General features: G+C 39.3%; 1 protein-coding gene across 1 annotated transcript in view; it reads right to left on the minus strand.

Moving 5' to 3' along the window:
- LOC126457095 (myosin-VIIa) overlaps positions 1-17,804 on the minus strand; it is a 463,049-nt gene that overhangs the window by 40,362 nt on the left and 404,883 nt on the right. The window contains exons 17-23 of the mRNA XM_050093124.1: positions 17,558-17,732; positions 7,133-7,249; positions 6,843-6,953; positions 6,516-6,722; positions 4,645-4,839; positions 4,345-4,521; positions 3,750-3,967 (exon numbers count right to left, since the gene is read on the minus strand). Coding sequence (XP_049949081.1) covers positions 3,750-3,967; positions 4,345-4,521; positions 4,645-4,839; positions 6,516-6,722; positions 6,843-6,953; positions 7,133-7,249; positions 17,558-17,732 — 1,200 coding nt within the window. The remainder of the gene's footprint in view (positions 1-3,749; positions 3,968-4,344; positions 4,522-4,644; positions 4,840-6,515; positions 6,723-6,842; positions 6,954-7,132; positions 7,250-17,557; positions 17,733-17,804) is intronic.

Consider the following 17,804-nt stretch of genomic DNA (forward strand, 5'->3'; position numbering starts at 1 on the left):
TAATTTTTGAGGTTGTACTTTATTATTGCAAAAATTCCTCATTAAGATATTAACATCAAAAATTGAAACATTTACGACCTTTTAAATTTGTTTAGCAGTAGTGTTTCATTAATTTCCCCCAAAAGTAAACAGCACTAAGTCATTGCTAAGCCATGTTAATTGCACTCAGTTTGTAAGTAAACAATATTAAGTATCCACTGCCGAAGTTTTAAGAAAAAAAAATTAGGTAATATTTACCATTTTAAAAATATGTCATTAATGTAAATATATTTGAAAACAATTACTTATCTGAATAAAAACATCACATTCCATGTACCTGAAATATTTCATTTATGGGATTTTCTTGAAACTTTCCTCAACCATCATTTACTGCCAAGCTCTTCAATTATCAAAGGAGCAGTTCTACAATGCCATTAGTAGTGGGGCAGCAGGCACAGGTTCAAATCTGGTTCATGCCAAGTTACATTAATTGTGTTTTAAAGATCTGAACTGTTTGTACTGATTGGTAGCAGATGTAGACAGGTATGCAGATGTGGGCAATTCACTCATGAAAGAAGGCCATGATTACCATTGTTTTTGTTATATCTTTCACTGGATCTGATTCAGGCTAACTTGAGAAATGGTCAACTGTTGTCAGGAGGTACAGGTAAACTAATGATGACGGTAAAGATCCAACAATGTCAACTGGACATGCTCAAATCACTTCCTTTGTGGGGTAAAAGTTCGGAGTAGCTTTAATGTGTCAAGTTATTTTGTTATTCTGGCAAGCACTTCACTGCCACACGAAAGCCTTGCGGTCCTACTTGATATTTGACCACAGAAGCACCACAAAAGTTATGATGCAATATAAATGGTGACAGAGAAATTCTCGGCACTTCATCACTCCACGGTATTGGTTGTGAACATCCCTAAGAGAAAGGACTTGATCCCATAGGCCTGTGTAAATGGATGAACTATGAATTAGCAAAGACTCGCAAATTTTTTATTAATACTCGTGTTGCAGAATCAAACGATTTCAGTACAGAGTTGTTAGCTAACCACGGCATGCACCTAAACAAATCAGGAAAAAAACCATTAGGAAGCCTTCTAAATGCAACAATTATGAAAGAATTCAAACCTATAAAAAAACAGTGCAAATAGACAGGCTCCATTAGACAAACTGTCTAAACCGAAATCACAATAAAGGAACGCATCCTTGAACTTATCGACTAGTAACTGTTTTTGGACAAAAACTGCCTCTGGAAAGCATCAACTGGCAACCTTCCATCAGAATATTAGAGGTCTTGTGTACATAAACTCGTAATAAGCTAAACGAACTCACAATCAATGTGCAAGACCATGAAAGTATAGACCACAGCCCTGTACTGTGTTTTACTGAGCATTTCGTCTGCTGAAGGGTCAGAAGACTTAATACCTGACTATAATCTTACATCTTCATACTGTAGAAAACAAAGAATAAGAGGAGGTGTTGGTAATTTTTTTAAGAACTGTGTCATGCGTAAATCAACTGATGTACATGACTTATCTTCTGAAGCATGTGCCATCACATTTTCTGTAAGGAACTGTACCCTTTTAATGGTAGCAATATATTGGATACCTCTTTTTGAGGCACCTTCACTCACTTTTAGTGCACTTATTTAACTGTAAAAGAGATGACTCAGTACTTAAGAGATTTCAGTACTGATTTCCTAAGCACAGCAGTGGGAAAACGGACCTGGAAAATTTGATATCCACTTACAGCCTTGTCCCACAAGTTAATTTTCCCTCCAGAGTAACTCCAAATTCAAGCATCCTAATTGACAATGTTTTTGTAGACAATGGAAAACTTGCAGCATCATCAATTGTAAAATATTGAATGGTCTCTCTGATCAAGATGGTCCGAGACTTACTGTTAATAATATGAATATTTGCCAGAATAAAACTGAGTTCCAACGGAAGGTAGTCAGACCCATAAGTGACAAAATGATTGAGGTCTTTACAGCATGCTTCCAAAATGTAAACTGAAGTCACATCTATTCTGAAACAGATATTAGTTCCAAATATAATCTTTTAAGTAATGAAATTGCATCAATATATGAAGCCTTCTTTCCAAAAATGTTTACAGGAATTGAGCCAAAGAAACCACAAAAAAACCATGGGTCACAAAGTGGATAAAGATATCATGCAAGCAAAAATGATAATTATAGATTACAGCAATAAATTTGGAAAATCATACCCAAATTAGTTATAATAAAAGGTACAGCAAAAGATTAAGCAAAGTACGCAAACTGCCAAAAAGTTTATACTTTAGCTCCAAATCAACAAAAGCACTGACCCCAGTCACTGGAAAAAAGCACAGGTCATATCTGTCCAAAAGAAGAGTAACGGTAGTGATCCATAAAATTATTGTCCAATTTCTTTGACCTCTATTTGGTGTAGAATTCTAGAACACAGTCTGATTTCAAACAAAATGTGTTATCTTTAAAAGAATGACCTTCCTCATGGCGAACAGCATGGATTCTGATACAGATCACGTGAAACCTAACTTACAATTTTCTTGCATGACAACATACGTCATGGACCATGTAACAGGGTGGTGAAGAATTTTTTAACTTTTGAAACGTATTCGACTCCATACCTTACTGATATTTATTGACAAAAATATGCTCACATGGGATATCAAACAAAATTTGTAACTAAACTGAGGATTTATTGGTAGGGGGGACATAGCATGTTACTTTGGATGGAGAGCTGCTAGTAAATCTTTCGGGATGTAAGGTCGTGGTCCAAGGAACTCTTCTGTTCCTGACGTTTCGTCCATGCCTGTGCTGGACATCCTCAGAGGCACTCCTCTGCTGAGTCTTGCCAACTAAACGTCGGACATCCGAGAGCAACATAACTACTGTAGGAAAGGGGGCGTTGTCAAAGTAACACGTGATGAGCAGAGATAATCCTTGTCAGAGGTGAAACTTAATTAACGATTGTCATATTGTCAAAGATAAAACCGCCTAGCAATTCTGCAGAGCTACTGTCCATATGTCACTAAGTTTCATTGCCTCCTCTTTCTTTTTAAAATTATCCTGATGGTTATAAATTTCAATGGCTTCTCTACATAGTCGTGGATAATGACTTGACATTGTAGATAAAATTTTTGTTTCAGGAAACTTCACATCATGGTTTCCTGACTGAAGGGCATGCTCTGCTACAGCTGATTTCTTCATTTTTCCTACTCGGCAAAGACTTTTGTGCTCTTTTAGCCATGTATTTACGCTCCTCTTGGTAGTTCCAATATAAACTTTACTACATGTACAAGGAATTTTGTGTGCACCACATGTTGACAAAGGAGGACATTTATCTTTCACAGATCAGAGTACTTGACTTATTTTCTTTGCTGGTCTGAAGACCGATCTGATGTCATGTTTCTGTATGACACTCTTGATGTAAAAATATGCCTAAGGTGCATTTTATCACTCTGGGGAAATGTTATGTAAATGTATCACTCATTTAACACTACATACTGTGGTTAATTACATCACATTGTAAACTGAGAAAAATATATCTCTACTAGTATCTTGAATTTGTCTGAAGCCCTGAGACAACATGAATAACCAAAGAATCTACAAAACACATGTAATATAACTGACAATTCACTGCCTACAACTGGATATACCCCTTGCAGACATCAACAAATGCAGAAAAATTATAAATTCTAGAATGATTTAAACCTTAATTACTGCAACTGTTACATGCATTACACAATTTATATGCACCTCAACTCTGCTCGAAGAATCCCATGCCCTATAATAAAATGCAGCTTCTCCAAATTTGATGTAGGGCGTGATTCTAGCCATGTTTGATAACTATCAGCTGTATACTCATCATCTTGCAGTCTTCGTCGGACATCTTCTCCCAGTTTGTTCTTTCGTTTTAAAGTCAACGATACCAGTTTGTGCCTAATGGAACGTGGCTTCTGCTTCAAAAATGTTTCCTGAAAATAAATCTACCAGTAAAATCAAACTATAGCTAATAAAAGCAAACTAAAAAATGAAAGCATGATTGTTGTCATCTTGGTACTTTGCTGTGCTGTCATGTACTGCTACTTTCCAAAAAAGGCAAATTTGTACTTTTGGTGGTGTGGCACTGATTTCTGAGTATTTGATTTGGCCTTTATGTTACAACCATAACTGTCTATATCTTTTATCAGAAAGCAAATGAATTTACTGTTCAAATGACTAGCAGGAGTGCAGTCAGGTAAATCTGTTAAAGTTCACAATGTGTTTAGCAGTGAGATTACGATTGTCATTGTTGTGATCTTTAGTCCATTATATATCCTATAATAAGTAAAAAAGAATCAATTTAACTAACTGGATCCATTCCCATCATCTGTGCCTCTTGGAACTCCTTACTGCGTATAAAATTTCTTCCCAGAGTTGCTGTAACTTTTGACATTACAGAGGTGTTGTCTCTGTCCATAGTATGATATCGTGGTTCTGGCAGATCGCCTGTAAATCTCAAAATTGTTATCCAGAGAGCTTGAGCAGCCTGGAAATAAGCAGAAGATTACTATAAGCAGGTTATGATCATACTTTTTTTCAGCATGTATCCTCTAAAATATGAGACTTTCCTTCTCTATCTCACATATTTTACTTCTTAACGATTTCTCACCAATTGGTCGCCCTGAGTGTGAAGAGGCAGTAACGGATGTTTCAGTGGTTTCCTTGAATACTGATGAGTAATGTTTCCTTGGAAATATGTGGCAGCAAACTTCTGGAATTTGAATTCTGATAAATCTTCTTCATCATCTGGTGTTGTTTGCATAGCACTTATTATTTCCTGAGGGTCAGTTTTTGATGGTAGGTCCTGGGATGATTACAGAAAAATAAAGTATGAATTTCTTCAATATAATGTGAAGTTCATAACATAATAATTAATATACTAACAAAAACAAACCCTAGCATCTGAAATTCATACTACTTCATCAGCTGCAGGGAATAAATAAATAAATGGAATATATGGGAAAATTATAGCAATGAGTAAGGGCTGTGCAAAATGTCAAGTGACAAGAGAAAGATAATGTGAGCAGAGAATGACACTTCAAATTCTGAGGCCAGACGAATTGGATGGTTGATAAAAGAGTACGTTTACCAGCAGATTCACGGAAATATGTGCAATGAAACTAGATTGTGTGTTGACAATGAAGTAAAGAGAAAAGGAGTGATTACAAAGATACAAATCCAAAAATTGGATATTCATATACATGCAATAAAATGGTTCAAATGGCTCTGAGCACTATGGGACTTAACAGCTATGGTCATCAGTCCCCTAGAACTTAGAACTACGTAAACCTAACTAACCTAAGGACAGCACACAACACCCAGCCATCACGAGGCAGAGAAAATCCCTGACCCCGCCGGGAATCGAACCCGGGAACCCGGGCGTGGGAAGCGAGAACGCTACCGCACGACCACGAGATGCGGGCACATGCAATAAAACAGAAATGTAAATACTACTACTCCTACTACTACTAGTAGTAGTAGGAGGAGGAGGAGGAGGAGGAGCAGGAGGAGGAGGCAGGCCTAATATTACACATTTGAACATAGTGACGCAGATATTTGGGGGGGGGGGGGAGGAAGGGGGGGGGGACAACTTGAAGCTACAAGACTAGCATCAGAGAAGAGATTGTGTACATAAAGACAGTGATAATATCAGTAAGGTCATAGGAAGAACAATATGAGACAAAGAGAAGGGTAATGAGCAACAACAAGATAGAGGAAGGTAGTTAATAGATGAGGAAGAGAGGGAAAGAAGTAAAGGAATGCATGTGGCAGATCGTTGTGACATCAAGTTGACAAATGGAAAAAAGGGCTGACATGGGCAAAACAGACATTACCAAAGAGAAGATGGGAACTGTAGAAATCATACACACAGATTAAGCTTGGACTCAAGGCAATGGTACTGAGCAAGTATCTCTTGTAAGATCATGACTGAGCAAGTGTCATTCTTAAGATAATGTCCTGTCACCACATTTTCTATTGTTCCCAACAGCTAGAGTAGGGCAAGAAATTTTCATGATTTTTATTTCATTACATATGACCTGCAATGGCATGGTTAATAAAGATTCAGTAAGTAAAAGTAAGAGGATGGATAAGTATCTAACAGATTTCAGCATTATTCTAAAATGTGGTTTTGGTTCTGTGGAGCGATATAAAGAGACAAGGATGCTTAATAAAGTATTATACACTTACTATGGCCATATCCTTGAGATGTTTTCCTTTGTGTTTCTATTGTACAACTTTTTCTTTTTGCTGGTCTGCATCATCTATCATATATTTTATCTTTAGAAAACTGTTTCATTCACTGTGGTGAGAAAATGTTATTGGATGCTTGGTTTGATGTGGGGGGAGGGTGCAAGGTGGGTATGGGAAGGGATCACATTGCAACTTTTGCTATTCAGCAATTTGTACAGAAAATAAAAGAAAATAAAATAAAAGAAGCAAACATAAAAATGAATGTTGTCAAGCTCACAAGGTACATACCATAAAAACAGACGTTTCTCTTGGTGCAGGGGCTTCGCTGCTTGAATCTGGAAGAAAGTCAAACATAGCTTCCACAAGTTTGCTGTCATCTACAGGTTCATCCTGTTTTCTGGCTGCATCATTGATGAGATTCTTCTTAATTTCCATACGCCTCCTTTCTTCCAGTTCAAGTTCTATTTCTTTACGCTCTAGTTCCTTCATTCTCTCCTGAAATAAGAATGTAATCAATGTTATGCTAGGATGCATTAAATTTACTTTAGATTGGAATTACCTCAGCAACAAAAACAAAATTCTGCAGTGCTAAAAAATAAGAATTACGGTACTTACACGGTAGTTTAGTTCTGCAATTTCTTTTGCACGTTTGTTTCCAGCCTCCTTCAGTTCTCTTTCTTCTTTCTTCTTTAATTTTAAAGCTTCTATGTGATGTCTATATTCATACTGCAACAAAGGATTTTGTGACAGATTTTTCCACATTGACATGAATCAGCATTCACTCATACTTAGCAGTTAATTTCATAACAGTAGGTACCATAGAATTTAACAGACTTACAAGACCCAAAATTTTATAAACAGCTGCTTACTGAAGAAAGCACCATAAAACACAAATAAGCAATTACCTTCAACTTCTTATATCTTCTCTGTGCAATCATACGCCTTGCATGGGATTGAATCTTTATAATCGCCCACATCTTTTGCCTGTACATTCTCCTTACAAGATAACCGCGAGCTCTAGCCTGAAACAAAGTAAACATTAATTAAATATCTTCAGTTCAATTTGAGTCTTACAGTGACATATTATGTACTTTTCAGTTTGTAAATTTGCAAAACCAGTGTGGGCTATACAGACTCGAGAACTGAACTTGAGAAACATTCAATTTTCCTTGTAAGTAATAACACAAAACTCTCAAGAAAAAAGGATATAAAGTTTGATTTTTGAAAGCATACACATTAACTGCTAGTAATAACATATGGAAAATGCCACAATGCTATTATTCTGGTGCCAAAGTGTCAGGTGAAGATAAATGTGGTCCCAATGGTAATCAGTAGCTACAGATCTGAGAACCTTACTGCATAAAATAACATGCTGACTTCCAAAATGAAGCAGTGTACCATACTTTGCTAAAGTGTGTTATCCAGCATCTACCTAACCAGTGAGTGATGACTGCGATAGTTGAAACCATTTATTAGTTAAATAGTGCTGAGCTGAAAACTGTAGGGATATTTTGTTATTGTTTGTGCACGTAAACTGATACTAAACTGATACGGATGGACACTGACATCTTCAAGGTGGGACCACAATTACCGTATTATGATGAGTTGCAGTACTTGCAGGGCATAGAGTTATGCTTCGGCTTCCCAGCTTGGAGATATTTTGTGTGTGTGTGTGTGTGTGTGTGTGTGTGTGTGTGTGTGCGTGTGCATGTGGTGCGTGGGTGTGGGCGTGCGTGTGTGTGTGTGTGTGTGTGTGTGTGTGTGTGTGTGTGTGTGTGTGTGTGTGCAGGCGCATGACTTTCCGTTCTCAACATTACTCTCTTCACATGCAGTATAAAGTTTCCATTCAATTCTTGAAGGCAAACAAATAACACAAGTAACAACAAACCATCCAAACTGTTCACAGGCATTATTGTGCATGAATGTGGTGGGTTCAGAGATGGACTCCGCAATTGCCTTTCAGTGTTCTTCACCTTTGAATGAACACGATCTTTTACCATGTATTTTGGTTTCAAAATGAGGATAACCTGCAAAGTACGAACATTATTTTGGAAGTAAGGTCCAAATTGCCATAGCTAATCAAATGTCGCATGAACACTGAAACATGCATGTGCACTGACTCCTGGCATTCCTTGCTCATCAGACAGCACCATCTGCATTGGTATTGTCACTGTGTGCTATTTACAGTGTCAGTTCAAGCTGTTTAAAACAGCTGATCAGACCACCAACTATGAAATATGGTCAGTGATTCGGTTTCTGACAGCAAGGGAAAATGCAGCAGCAGAAATTCATCAACAAATAAGTGAGATGAAGAGCCCCAATGTGATCAATGACAGCAAACTGTCTAAGTGAGTGAGAGCTTTCAAGGATAGATGGGAAAATGTCCAGGATGAACTGTAATCAGGATGACCCTCAGTGATCTCAGAAGATTTGGTCAATTCTATAGATGAAAAGATTCACGAAGACTGGCAATTCACTGTTTCAATTTCAGAATTTGAATTTCTGAATATGAGTGGAACAACTTTGCACGATATTGTTTTGCAAAAGTTGCAATTTTGCAAATTGTGTGCATGTTGGGTTACCAGGCTGCTTACTGTGAAACGTAAAATGGAAAGAATAGCTTGTCCTCTTGATTTTTTGGACCAATATCATTAGGAAGGTGATCAGATTTAGACAACATTGTCATAGGGGATGAGATGTAGGTTTCTCACATGGCTCCAGAGTCAGTCAATGGAATGGCACCACACAACATTACCATCAAGGTCAAGCAGATGCAGGGTTATGGCAACCATGTAGTCGGATTAACATGGAGTGTTGTTAATGAGTTTCTGCAGGAAAGGACAATAACAGACAAAGCCGCTTCATACAATACCCTCACTAAACTTCAGCATGCAACATGGAATAAGTGACATAGCCTTCTGATATACGGAGCTTCGTTGCTGCATGACAATGTTAGATCCCATTATGTCACTCACACCCAAAATCTGATCAGATCCTTTGGACGGGAACAGATTGTGCCCCCAGCATAGAGTCATACTTGGCACCTAGCAATTTTCACATGTTCCACTACCTAAAGGAGTTTCTCAGCAGCAAGCACTTTGCAACAGATGGTGATGTGAAAGAACCAGTTAAAGACTGGTTATCCTCACAAATGGCACAAATCTGTGAGTTAGGAATCCAAGGTTTGTAGAATGTTATGACAAATGTTTAAACAAATATGGAAACTACACAGAAAAATTGAGAAATGTGCAAGGTATTAAATAAAAACAAATATTTTGAAAAATCTTTGTGGTTCATGTTCTATAAGAAATCAGACCTCATTTTCTGAATAACCCTCATACAGGGTGTTACAAAAAGGTACGGCCAAACTTTCAGGAAACATTCCTCACACACAAATAAAGAAAAGATGTTATGTGGACATGTGTCCAGAAACGCTTAATTTCCATGTTAGAGCTCATTTTAGTTTCGTCCACCTACGCTCAATGGAGCACGTTATCATGGTTTCATACGGGATACTCTACCTGCGCTGCTACAACATGTGCCTTTACAAGTACGACACAACATATGGTTCATGCACAATGGAGCTCCTGCACGTTTCAGTTGAAGTGTTCGTATGCTTCTCAACAACAGATTCAGTGACTGATGGATTGGTAGGGGCGGACCAATTCCATGGCCTCCACGCTCTCCTGACCTCAACCCTCTTGACTTTCATTTATGGGGGCATTTGAAAGCTCTTGGTATTGTCGATGGCTGTGATACAATACACCATTCTCCAGGGCTGCATCAGCGCATCAGGCTTTCCATGTGACAGAGGGTGGATGCATGTATCCTCGCTAACGGAGGACATTTTGAACATTTCCTGTAACAAAGTGTTTGAAGTCACGCTGGTATGTTCTGTTGCTGTGTGTTCCCATTCGATAATTAATGTGATTTGAAGAGAAGTAATAAAATGAGCTTTAACATGGAAAGTAAGCGTTTCCGGACACATGTGCACATAACATATTTTCTTTCTTTGTGTGTGAGGAATGTTTCCTGAAAGTTTGGCCGTACCTTTTTGTAACACCCTGTATATGCAAGATTTCCACAAACCAGTGGTCTTTTTGCATCTGTAACAACTACCTTAGTTTATCCAGTACATCCTACTTTCCTTTCAGAATTAACTTTTGATCAAATGTGTCAATATCAGTCACAAATTCTTCTGGAATATAACAATCTTTAGTGTCTTGGCTGCCGGTAGATTTACAATCTGTAATACCGAGAGCTTCAGCCATTCCTAACTGTACACCTACATTATTAACTGTTCATCTAAAAGTTTAACCACCCAACACACATGATGTAATCTTCACACATTTTCTGTTAATGAATTGATGGCACCTGTTGTGTATCTCTCTAATAAACAGAAAAACATTTACATGGTCCCTATAATCTGCATGGCAAGTTTGATTGTACAGAATATTCTTTGGAGTTCAAAGTATAGTTAGAATTATGCGATTCCAAACATTAGTTTCCAACAGTGATTTGGATTCCTCATACAGTCCGAGTATCAATGTGGAGGAAAGGCCGCAGATACTCGGGCTGCATACGTTGGCTGCAGCTTGCTTCCAAGTGAAGCACCGCCACAGCTCTAAGCATGCCACATGGTACCATCACTGACACAAGAGTGACTGTAGATACCGCAGCCACACACTCGCCAGTCAGTCTTACTAGGTCATTCAAACCTTAGATATATGTCACTGATTAGCTGAGTGTTCAACCTTGCCTGTAATGTGTGTCTGATTTGGACTGCTCTCTGGATTGTTTGTCTACATTGTTTTTAGCTAGCCATTCATTTCAAGAATACCGTATTTACTCGAATCTAAGCCGCCCTCAAATCTAAGCCGCACCTGAAAAATGAGACTTGAAATAAAGGAAAAAAATCCCGAATCTAAGCCGCACGTGAAATTTGAGACTCAAAATTCAAGGGGAGAGAAAAGTTTTAGGCCACACCTCCAATTCGAAACAAAGTTGGTCCATTGTAATATGAAACACAATTTAGGTCGAATGAATGACGATACAGCTACAGTAGTTTAGTTCAAGTCATAAGCTTAGCAGTTAAGCATTACCAGGTAGCCATTGCTATGCATCAGGCGCTCCGCCCATAGTTATACGGGCACCCTTCCTTTTTCACGTGCTTCGTCTGGTTTGAATCGATTGCTTATTTTGCTTTGATCTGATAAGTGCCGTTTTCTTTGTTATAGGTGTTTACGTCACTCTAAGCTGAAAATGCATTACTGTACTGTGTCATGCATTGTTTATCGCATTCTGATAGTGCCTGTTTATGGGCTGTCACCGCTCGTGGCAGGGCTTGCTTTTGTGCGTGCTACCGCCGCTAAAAAAAAAAAAGGAGAGAGAGAGAGGAATCGTCTCATTAGCGAAACAATGGCAAGAGACTACTATTTGTTGTTACTTACACTGCTGCTTTCTTTGATAATGATCAACAAGAACCAAATAATACACTGTGTATGATAGAACATGTTCTGAACGAGAGTTAGATGAAAATTTTTCTCCGTTTGAAAATCTTTGCGGCCGCTTCTTTAGTACATCAAATTCTGCACAGAAATTAGAGTCATCTTAAATTTAAAAATCTAGTCAGTTGCCGTGCTTCATTTCTGACTGTATCACTATTAGGCATAAGAATAATATGAATATAAACATGACACGATATGTATATTCTTCCGCGTTTGCTGTTGTCTCACTCTAGTTTCATAGTTAATTAGGCAGACAGCATTTAAATGAGATAGCAGCAAACACGAATGAATACATGGCAAAATGTGTATATTCATATTAATCGTATGGTGAAGAGAATACTGCATGTGATTCACATTTCATCAGGTTCCTATTAGTAACCATCTCTTCTCACAGGTAGGAAAAAATTCAGAATGTAGAGTTGGCCATATTGACAAACATCCCAAACAGTCTTGCCAGTCGGATTTTCATAGTACATAGAAATTCTGCCACATTCAAATATGAACAATACGGAATTTGTATTTACTTCGTTGGATAATGTATGAAAATGCAGTGGTCGAAACTCGGGGCAGAGAAAAAAAAGCTCGTCTTCCACCTTTTTTTTTAAATTTATTTACTGACACAGAGGTTTTGGCGCCAGTATTTATCTTTGTGCCTACAAAGCATGCCTGTGTAGTGCTACATATATTCGACGGCAGAAGTTAGTTGCGGCGGAACCTACCAACATTTTTCAGAAGTTCCGCTTGCTTTGCACTCGATTCTAAGCCGCAGGTGGTTTTTTGGATTACAAAAACCAGAAAAAAAGTGCGGCTTAGATTCGAGTAAATACGGTACTGCTGTCATCAACCTCAGGAATTGCCTATTCGTTCCACAGAACTCTGCATTACCACCAGAATGAATTATCCTGTATTCTAACTACACAGAGTAGGATAGAATACTGATGACTAGGACTTCCTTATTGTGCAACTATTTCAGTGAAGCATGGATCCTGAGTTTCTAAAGTTGTGGCAGGAGTAGTTGCAGCTGGAACAGCAACAACTGCAGCAAAACCAAGAAAAACAGAGAGAATTCTAGCAGCAGCCACAGCAGCAATGTGAATATCAGTGGGAATTCCAATAGCAACAACAGATATTGCTGTTACAATTAGCACAATACCAACAACAGTCTGCTGCTGTGGCTTCATCACCTCCCCCTCAGCCATTCACGTGCTTCAACGAGGCACATGAGCTTTGGGAAGTCTATCTATGTTGTTTTGATCTTCACTGCAAGGCAAGTCAAATAAATGACCCAGAATGTCGGAATGCACTCCTGCTGTCTTCTAGTTGTAAACTACACGAAGTGATGCAAAAACTACACCTCCTCTTGGGACCCAGTAGCTTGAGCTTTTCTGTTGTTTGTGGTTTTCTGACCTACTATTATGGCCACCAAACCCATGTATTTGCATCTACGCTCAAACCGTGTCTTATTAGCCTTTCTTTCTATAAATTATTTGACTATCTGGGCTATGATTTGGTACTAATGGGAATTATGTGCATAGAAATTGAGACTCCTTATACAGCATATATTTGACATTTTTTCTTCAGAAATATGCATCTAATTAGATATTGAGGGTTTATTAGTGACAAAGTAGCATCTGAATATAGTATGAGTGACATACACATTGGGCTTGGAAATGTCATGAACGTCATTTAGATGTTAAACAATGGAAAATCCAGGATGGAACAACAACACAAAATAGGGTAGATTGCTGCTCACCAAATAGAAGTGCTGAGTACAGACAGACACATTAAATTAATACTGGTAGATATTAATCAGCAGACTAAGTCCTTTATATCAATGAAAGTAATCACTTTTTGAAAATATAGTGTAATTCAATAGATCAAAAATCTACTTGCCAAATGGCAGCAGAACTCACACATATAAAGGTTAAGGAAATTTGGAAGCATTCAGAGACAGAGGTTCCTCCTTATGGCAGGAGGCTGAAGGGGAAGAAAAAGGACTGGCAAGTTTTAGGAAATGGGGAGAGTTTTCAAAAAAAGCCACCCAAAGCTCTGTGTCAGGGTAGACTTACCATATGTGATGAGAAGGAGAAAAACTACATCCTTTGTCAGATGCTGACAAAAGAACACATACACAGACATACATGTGTAACTCACACTGGCATGGTCACTGTCTTCTCCAAGCACTAAGACCACACTTGGACCTTAGCACCCAGGGATGGCAGTGGCAGAGTGTGTGTTTGTGTGTGTGTGTGTGTGTGTGTGTGTGTGTGTGTTTTTGCCTACATTTTGCAAAGGAGTTAGTGTGATAGCTGATAAAATCTAGCAGTCTTCTTTCAATGTGCCTGTCTGCCACTCAGTTCCTTCTCTATGTAATGAATAGCAAATCTATCTTATCATTAAAAAGACAGAACTTTGCTAGCTTTCAGATAAATCCTTTTTCACACTGTAGAACACACACACACACACACGCGCGCACACACACACACACACACACACACACACACACACACGTCTGGCTGCATTGTGCGGGATGAATCAGTGTACCAGGACTGGAGTTCTGCAGCTCGACTGGGGTGAGAGGCTGTGTTGGGTGGAGTGGGTAAGTGGATAAGGGGAGAAAGGATGTGGGGATCAGGAGGGAGGGTTCAGAAAGGGTGTCTGATGGCTGAGAACGAGGCAGCAGGTGCACAGGATATGAATTCAGGAGGGAGAGATGGCAGGTTCACATGATAGGAATACAAATCGAGCACTGGCACAAGTGTGAGAGATTATGTGCAGCACTCGATGATGATGATGATGATGATGTGAAAGCACAGTCAGGAAAGGGTGACAGAACAGATGACTGGGAGACTGCGGGAGAGAGAGGGTGTGCGTGCAGGATGAGTGGCGGTAGGGTCCTGGTGCAGAACGTAGGTGGATGTGGTGCAAGAGGTTAGTTGAGACTGAGCCCAGGGGGATCATAGGAATGAAGACTGTATTTCAAGGGCAGTTCCCATCTACGTAATTCAGAGAAGCTGACATTGGGGGCAAGAATCCAAATGGCATGGGCTGTGAAGCAGCCACTGAATTTGAGCATCTTGTGCTCAGCAGTGTGTTCTGCCACTGGGTTGTCAACGATGCTCTTGGCCACAGTTTTGTGGTTGCCATAGATTTGAGTGGACAGCTGGCTGACTGTCACACCAACATAAAACTCTGTGCAGAAATTGGAGCAGAGCTGGTATATGTGTTCACTACTTTCATAGGTGTCCATGCCCACTGATGGGACAGGATAAGCCTGAGACAGGACTGGTGTAGGATGTGCTGGCTGGGTGTCAGACATGTTTTGCACCTGGGTCTTCCACAGGTATATGACTCATGTGGTAAGGGGTTGGGAGAAGACATCAAGTAAGGATGGTCTAGGATTTGTATAGATTTGGTGGGCTATAGATTTCCACTTTGGGAGGGCGGTGAATGTTTTTGTTCCTCATTTCCAAGCATGATGATAAATAGTCAAAGCCCTGGTGAAGGATATCATTCAGTAGTTCCAGTCCAGTATGACACTGAGTTATGAGGGGAGGTGCTCTTTTGCAACTGGATCTCAGGTTGGTCTGAGGATTATAAGTGTGTGAGGGTACGGCACAGGAAAATGCAGACTGGGTTTGGGGGATAGCGCCTGTCTGTGAAAGCCTTAGACCTTCAGAACACTGGGTAGGGATTCTCATCATTGCAGATGAACGAAGCATGAGTGGCTTGCCTATATGGGAGTGGTTTTTGACATAAATTGGGTGAAGCTACCAAAATCCCTAGTGCAGGGTTGGCTCAGGTGACTGACAGCATAGGGGAGTTACATAGGAATTTTACAAAGGAGGATCAGGTAGTGATAGTGGGTGGAGCAAGGAACTGTCTTGATAGGGAGGGGGAATATGATGTAGATGGTGACCTGGCAAAAGGTAGATACTCAAACTGGTGGCACTAATGTGCATTTTGTGCAGCTGTTTCAGCATCATGATTGGCCTCATCTTAATGTGGCTGTTAGGCATATTAACATGGGACTGGAGAGGGTGCTGATGGCAGAGGGCATGGGTCACATTTCAGTGGTGCCAGCTGGGTCTATCAGTAGATCAGATTTCAATAGGCATGGCCTGCACATCAATAGGTATGGGTGGTGGGATCACTCATGGAAAAATTCCTGGATTAGTTGGTGTTAGAGCTCCACCTTGTTTAGATTGAAGTCAGTTGATAGGTTACCTGCTTAAAGGAAGTCCCTCTAACTATGGGCTCACTTCCAGAGGATGTCATGGTTCCAAGTACAGAAGGAATTAGAATATTTCATCAAAATATAAGAGGTATTAGAGATAAAGTTAGTGAACTGATTATAGATGTTGACTCTGAAATTATTGGTATATCAGAGCACCATTTATATAATTTGACAATTCAGGGGCTTCCTTTACCAGGATACAGATTAGCTGGCTGTTTTTCAAGGAGTTCCTTGCAGGGTGGAGTAGTGGCTAAGAATGTAAAAAACAGTATTCCATTTGAGTCCATAGTCGTATCACGGCACCACACTGAACAGATATTTGAATGGTTTGCCGGAGTAGTCGAATTTAGTGAAACTATACTTCTAATTGTTGTTTATAGGTCCCTTAAATCTGACTTCAGAGCATTTCTACTCAAGCTAGAAAAGGTTCATGATCTGATGCAGACTGTGTCTTTTCCAACTAGGGCACAGAGGAACAGTAGCACAGCCACAGACAATATTTTTATTCATTCTTCATTACTAGAGGGTTGGGTTGGGTTGTTTGGGTGAAGAGACCAAACAGTGGGGTCATCAGGAACCATCCCGGCATTTGCCTGAAGCAATTTAGGGAAATCATGGAAAACCTGAATCAGGATGGCCAGATGCGGGATTGAACCGTCATCCTCCCGAATGCGAGTCCAGTGTGCTAATGACTGCTCCACCTCACTCGGAGGGCATTCTGTTAGTAAAAGGATGAATGGTCTTTCAGACCATGATGCACAAATTTTAACACTAAAAGGCTTTTTTACTTGGACAAATGTCACATATAATTACAAACTATGTAGGAAAGTTAATCCAACAGCCATAGAGAGTTTTTTAAACCTTGTCAAGGAACAAGAGCGGCAGGATGTTTATAGTGCCAATAACATAGATGATAAATATAATGCTTTCCTTAACACATTTCTCATGCTCTTTGAGAGTTGCTTTCCATTAGAACATTCTAAACTGGGTACTAGCAGTAATAGGCTGCCCCAGTGGCTGACTAGTGGGATAAGGAAATCATTAAAAACCAAATGGTCAGTTGTGAATGAAGTGTCTGGTCAGCAGCACAAGGTTGACGATATAGAAAAATATTTCTGTTACTGATAAATCAGATATATGTACAGCATTTAACAATCATTTTATGAACATTTCTAGTGAATTAAATAAAAAATTAGTTTCTACAGGGAATCATATAACTTTCTTGGCAAATGCCTTTCCGAGATTGACGTCTGAAATACTCTGTGATACAGACAAGGGGGAGATTGAGTCAGTTATTAAATCACTGATATGGTGGAGTGCCTAGCAGAATATTAAAGTACTGTTCTGCACACGTTAGCCCTGTACTTAGCCACATTTGTAATTGTTTCTTTAGGAATGCTCAGTTTCCTGAACGATTAAAGTACTCAGTAGTAAAGCCGCTTTATAAAAAGGGAAGGATAATGTAGACAATTTTAGACCAATTTCTATGCCATCATGTATATAGTAAGTGAAAAAACAAAGGTAAACAGAATGTATCTCAAAAATAACAACCAAAACTTTTATTGAAACTGATACTTTAGCATTACCTGAAGTCCAACAATATGTCCTCGAAGATGACGGAAACGGTGTGAGAGAACACGAGACCGTATGAGAGCTTGCAGTCTCATATAACCAACTCTCATTCTCTGGTAACGCCTGCGTTGTGCATAGCCTTTCCAGTGTTTCTGAATCATTATGGCAGCTGCCTTCATCCTCAGGAATCTATCAAAAATGCACAAAAGCATTACTACATGGCATATCAAAACCCTTCAGCAGGTTTAACAACAAATAGTA

This window comes from Schistocerca serialis, chromosome 2 (assembly GCF_023864345.2).
Source record: "Schistocerca serialis cubense isolate TAMUIC-IGC-003099 chromosome 2, iqSchSeri2.2, whole genome shotgun sequence".
NCBI classification, from domain to species: domain Eukaryota; kingdom Metazoa; phylum Arthropoda; class Insecta; order Orthoptera; family Acrididae; genus Schistocerca; species Schistocerca serialis.